At 57.6% G+C, this 6,000-nt stretch overlaps 1 protein-coding gene across 3 annotated transcripts in view; it reads left to right on the top strand.

The window, feature by feature from the left end:
* The first annotated feature begins 205 nt into the window (after nt 1-205).
* nae1 (nedd8 activating enzyme E1 subunit 1) overlaps nt 206-6,000 on the top strand; it is a 44,923-nt gene continuing 39,128 nt past the window's right edge. Inside the window, exons 1-3 of one of the 3 annotated variants that reach the window (XM_085991864.1) lie at nt 206-340; nt 4,762-4,865; nt 4,955-5,015. In XM_085991864.1, coding sequence (XP_085847990.1) covers nt 279-340; nt 4,762-4,865; nt 4,955-5,015 — 227 coding nt within the window. In that variant the 5' untranslated portion in view covers nt 206-278. Of the gene's footprint in view, nt 341-378; nt 445-4,761; nt 4,866-4,954; nt 5,016-6,000 lie in introns of those variants that run through there. The other 2 variants (XM_085991865.1, XM_085991866.1) reach the window with 2 other exon arrangements.

Raw genomic sequence — 6,000 nt, 5'->3', positions numbered from 1 at the left:
CCGGGGGTGCTGTCACTGTCCCTTTAACAGACATGGGGGTGCTGTCACTGTCCCTTTAACAGACCAGGGGGTGCTGTCACTGTCTCTTTAACAGACCAGGGGGTGCTGTCACTGTCCCTTTAACAGACCAGGGGGTGCTGTCACTGTTCCTTTAACAGACCCGGTGCGGGCTGAGCTGCGCGGACAGCGCCCCCTCCGGCCAGCCGCCGCTACTGACAGCCTGTCTCTGGCGAATCTGTGGCTCGGCGGGCGGGAGGCTGTGTTTACCCCGGGTCTCCATGGCGGCGGGTGGCGGCTCCGGCCGGCGGAGGAAGGAGGAGAAATATGACCGGCAGCTGCGGTGAGAGAGAGAGCGCGCGCGCGCGAGAGCCGGAGCCGGGGGCCCGGGGCCGGCCCACCCCGAGAGAGAGAGCTGGGTGCCCGGGGCCGGCCCACCCCGGGAGAGTGAGTGAGAGAGAGAGAGCCAGACCCTCCCCCCTGACCGGCCCACAGAGCGACCCACTGTATGAATGGAACCGCGTTTATGTGTTCAACCATAAATGTATTTTGATGCTTTGGCAACATAAGATGTACCTTATCATGCCAATAAAGCGATTTGTATTGTATTGTATTGAACATTGACCTCCTGCTGACCCCGTCCCCCCCTTCAGTTGACCCCGTCCCCCCCTTCAGTTGACCCCGTCCCCCCCTTCAGTTGACCCCGTCCCCCCCCTTCAGTTGACCCCGTCCCCCCCCTTCAGTTGACCCCGTCCCCCCCCTTCAGTTGACCCCGTCCCCCCCCTTCAGTTGACCCCGTCCCCCCCCTTCAGTTGACCCCGTCCCCCCCCTTCAGTTGACCCCGTCCCCCCCCTTCAGTTGACCCCGTCCCCCCCCTTCAGTTGACCCCGTCCCCCCCCTTCAGTTGACCCCGTCCCCCCCCTTCAGTTGACCCCGTCCCCCCCCTTCAGTTGACCCCGTCCCCCCCCTTCAGTTGACCCCGTCCCCCCCCTTCAGTTGACCCCGTCCCCCCCTTCAGTTGACCCCGTCCCCCCCCTTCAGTTGACCCCGTCCCCCCCCTTCAGTTGACCCCGTCCCCCCCCTTCAGTTGACCCCGTCCCCCCCTTCAGTTGACCCCGTCCCCCCCTTCAGTTGACCCCGTCCCCCCCTTCAGTTGACCCCGTCCCCCCCCTTCAGTTGACCCCGTCCCCCCCCTTCAGTTGACCCCGTCCCCCCCCTTCAGTTGACCCCGTCCCCCCCCTTCAGTTGACCCCGTCCCCCCCCTTCAGTTGACCCCGTCCCCCCCCTTCAGTTGACCCCGTCCCCCCCCTTCAGTTGACCCCGTCCCCCCCCTTCAGTTGACCCCGTCCCCCCCCTTCAGTTGACCCCGTCCCCCCCCTTCAGTTGACCCCGTCCCCCCCCCTTCAGTTGACCCCGTCCCCCCCCTTCAGTTGACCCCGTCCCCCCCCTTCAGTTGACCCCGTCCCCCCCCTTCAGTTGACCCCGTCCCCCCCCTTCAGTTGACCCCGTCCCCCCCCTTCAGTTGACCCCGTCCCCCCCCTTCAGTTGACCCCGTCCCCCCCCTTCAGTTGACCCCGTCCCCCCCCTTCAGTTGACCCCGTCCCCCCCCTTCAGTTGACCCCGTCCCCCCCCTTCAGTTGACCCCGTCCCCCCCCTTCAGTTGACCCCGTCCCCCCCCTTCAGTTGACCCCGTCCCCCCCCTTCAGTTGACCCCGTCCCCCCCCTTCAGTTGACCCCGTCCCCCCCCTTCAGTTGACCCCGTCCCCCCCCTTCAGTTGACCCCGTCCCCCCCCTTCAGTTGACCCCGTCCCCCCCCTTCAGTTGACCCCGTCCCCCCCCTTCAGTTGACCCCGTCCCCCCCCTTCAGTTGACCCCGTCCCCCCCCTTCAGTTGACCCCGTCCCCCCCCTTCAGTTGACCCCGTCCCCCCCCTTCAGTTGACCCCGTCCCCCCCCTTCAGTTGACCCCGTCCCCCCCCTTCAGTTGACCCCGTCCCCCCCCTTCAGTTGACCCCGTCCCCCCCCTTCAGTTGACCCCGTCCCCCCCCTTCAGTTGACCCCGTCCCCCCCCTTCAGTTGACCCCGTCCCCCCCCTTCAGTTGACCCCGTCCCCCCCCTTCAGTTGACCCCGTCCCCCCCCTTCAGTTGACCCCGTCCCCCCCCTTCAGTTGACCCCGTCCCCCCCCTTCAGTTGACCCCGTCCCCCCCCTTCAGTTGACCCCGTCCCCCCCCTTCAGTTGACCCCGTCCCCCCCCTTCAGTTGACCCCGTCCCCCCCCTTCAGTTGACCCCGTCCCCCCCCTTCAGTTGACCCCGTCCCCCCCCTTCAGTTGACCCCGTCCCCCCCCTTCAGTTGACCCCGTCCCCCCCTTCAGTTGACCCCGTCCCCCCCTTCAGTTGACCCCGTCCCCCCCTTCAGTTGACCCCGTCCCCCCCCTTCAGTTGACCCCCGTCCCCCCCCTTCAGTTGACCCCCGTCCCCCCCCTTCAGTTGACCCCGTCCCCCCCCTTCAGTTGACCCCGTCCCCCCCCCTTCAGTTGACCCCGTCCCCCCCCCTTCAGTTGACCCCGTCCCCCCCCTTCAGTTGACCCCGTCCCCCCCTTCAGTTGACCCCGTCCCCCCCCTTCAGTTGACCCCGTCCCCCCCTTCAGTTGACCCCGTCCCCCCCCTTCAGTTGACCCCGTCCCCCCCCCTTCAGTTGACCCCGTCCCCCCCTTCAGTTGACCCCGTCCCCCCCTTCAGTTGACCCCGTCCCCCCCCTTCAGTTGACCCCCGCCCCCCCCCTTCAGTTGACCCCCGCCCCCCCTTCAGTTGACCCCGTCCCCCCCCCTTCAGTTGACCCCGTCCCCCCCCCTTCAGTTGACCCCGTCCCCCCCTTCAGTTGACCCCGTCCCCCCCCTTCAGTTGACCCCGTCCCCCCCCCTTCAGTTGACCCCGTCCCCCCCCCCTTCAGTTGACCCCGTCCCCCCCCCCCCTTCAGTTGACCCCGTTCCCCCCCCCCTTGGATAAAGTGGGGTCTTCCAGTTTGCTGCTGGGATGAATGGGAGCCGGCTGTGGGACTGCTGGGGGAAGTCTGCTTACAGAGTGTCAGAATATCTGGTCCAAACAGAGTTAATTTGTGTCAGCAGACTATTGGGCAATTCGAGGCACCGTGGCCAAACCCAGACCCCCATCATGTCCTTATCTGATGTCCACACATGGCTGCCCACCAGCAGAATGCGCAAGATAATGATGAGGATCAGGAACCCTGGCTATTTTGTTTTCTCTCTCGCCCAGAGACACCAATGCCAATTCTAGCATCTCCACCACTGCCCTGACCAACATCAGCACAGACAGTGGTCACTGGATAGTAATCCCATGTCGTAACTCGCACCAAATCCCGTTTGCCCAGTACCCCTGTGCTCGTTCAGCTACATTGGCTCCCGGTCTGGCAATGCCTCGATTTTAAAATTCTCATCCTTGTTATCAAATCCCTCCATGGCCTCGCCCCTCCCTAACTCTGTAACCTCCTCCAGCCCTACAACCCTCTGAGATCTCGGTGCTCTTCCAATTCTGGACTCTTGCGCATCCCCGATTTCCTTCGCTCCACCTTTGGCGGCCGTGCCTTCAGCTGCCAAGGCCCTAAGCTCTGGAATTCCCTCCCTAAACCTCTCCGCCTCTTTCCTTTTAAGTTGCTCCTTAAAACCTACCTCTTTGGCAAAGCTTTTGGTCACCTGCCCTAATATCTCCATATGCAGCTCAGCTTTTGTTTAATAATGCTCCTGTGAAGCGCCTTGGGACATTTAACTATATTAAAGGCGCTATATAAATATATAAGTTGTTATTGCAATCAAGGAGCCCTCTCTCGGTCCAGCAACACCCAAGCCAATTGTACAGCTACCACTGCTCCCCCAGATGAGATCACTTAAGCCAACCAAGACCCGGGGTGGAGCCTCGGATCTTGTAGTGTGCATGGCCTCGCTACATTGAAACTTATAAAATTATAACAGGACTAGACAGACTAGATGCAGGAAGGATGTTCCCGATGGCGGGGGAGTCCAGAACCAGGGGTCACAGTCTAAGGATAAGGGGTAAGCCATTTAGGACAGAGATGAGGAGGAATTTCTTCACCCAGAGAGTGGTGAATCTGTGGAATTCTCTACCACAGAAGGCAGTTGAGGCCAATTCATTAAATATATTCAAGAGGGAGTTAGATATATTTCTTAAGGCTAAAGGGATCAAGGGATATGGGGAGAAAGCAGGGACAGGGTACTGAATTTGGATGATCAGCCATGATCTCATTAAATGGCGGAGCAGGCTCGAGGGGCCGAATGGCCTCCTGCTCCTATCTTCTATGTTTAGACCAGATTGAATGAAGGAACCTTGTTTCCCATCCAATCATCAGTTGTAGCCTCCCAGTTGCAGAAACCTTGACTATAGAAGATTAAGGGGTGATCTAATCGAGGTGTTTAACATGATGGAAGGATTCAATAGGGTAGATAAAGTGTAACTATTTCCTCTGGTGGGGGGAGTCCAGAACAAGGGGACATAACCTTAAAATTGGAGCCAGGCTGTTCAGGGGTGATGTCAAAAAGCACTTCTTCACACAAAGGGGAGTGGGAATCTCCACCCCTCTTCCCCCAAAAGGCTGTGGATGCTGGGGGTCAGTTGGAGCTTTCAAGGCTGATGTAGATAGATATTTGTTGAGTACGGGTATGTGTGTGTGTGTTTTTTTTTTGTTAGTGAAGTTGGAAAGTTTAATGCCACCACCTGGGTTTTCTCCCTTAGGCTGTGGGGTGACCATGGACAGGAAGCACTAGAGGCCGCTCACGTCTGTCTGATTAACGCCAGTGCCACAGGCACTGAAATCCTGAAGAACTTGGTACTCCCTGGTAAGATTGGAACAAAAAGAACCAATGATTGTGATTAATAACCAACCAGACACATCTGAAATTTTCGCTCCCACTCTTCTGGTCCCCAGGAATTGGATCTTTTACCATCGTGGATGGCAGTGCTGTGGCTGGGGAGGATGTTGGCAATAAGTAAGTCCTTAAACATAGAGACGTTTTATTTTGTCCCATGCGCGGTTTAAAGCCTAATATGTCATTTTTATACGTAGGAGAATGCACGGGCCAGAGCGCTCCTTGGCCCCAACCTCTAGAACTCCCTCCCTCAGCGTCTTCACCCTGCCACCACCTCCTTCACTTTTCACCCATGGTTTAACCCCCTCCGAAGCCCCCTCTCTTCCATTTCTCCCTCATTGTTACCCCACTATTCAAAAAAGGTGGTAGAGAGAAAACGGGGAATTATAGACCAGTAAGCCTGACATCGGTAGTGGGGAAAATGCTAGAGTCCATTATAAAAGATGTAATAGCAGAGCATTTGGAAAACAGTGACAGGATCGGACAAAGTCAACATGGATTTACAAAAGGTAAATCGTGCTTGACTAATCTACTGGAATTGTTTGAGGCTGTAACTGGTAGAATAGATAAGGGAGAACCAGTGGATGTGGTGTACTTGGACATTCAGAAGGCTTTTGATAAGGTCCCGCATAAGAGATTAGTGTGTAAAGTTAAAGCACATGGGATTGGGTGCAAGGTATTGACTTGGATAGAGAACTGGTTGGCAGACAGGAAGCAAAGAGTTGGAATAAACGCTCTTTTTCCGAGTGGCAGGCAGTGACTAGTGGGGTACCGCAGGGATCGGTCCTTGGACCCCAGCTATTCACAATATATATTAATGATCTAGACGAGGAAACTAGATGTAATATCTCCAAGTTTGCAGATGACACAAAGCTGGGTGGGCATGTGTGCTGTGAGGAGGATGCTGAGAAACTCCAGTATGATTTGGACAGGTTGGGTGATTGGGCAGATGCATGGCAGATGCAGTATAATGTGGATAAATGCGAGGTTATCCACTTTGGTGTCAAAAACAGGAAGGCAGATTATTATCTGAACGGCAATAGATTGGGAAAAGGGGAAGTTAACGAGACCTGGGTGTCCTTGTGCACCAGTCGCTGAAGGTAAG

Source organism: Somniosus microcephalus, chromosome 6 (assembly GCF_052327205.1).
Source record: "Somniosus microcephalus isolate GS21.2 chromosome 6, FLI_Smic_1.0, whole genome shotgun sequence".
In the NCBI taxonomy this organism is placed as follows: Eukaryota; Metazoa; Chordata; class Chondrichthyes; order Squaliformes; family Somniosidae; genus Somniosus; species Somniosus microcephalus.
Note: the sequence above shows the minus strand (reverse complement) of the source record. Positions and strands in the feature narration are given on the sequence as shown.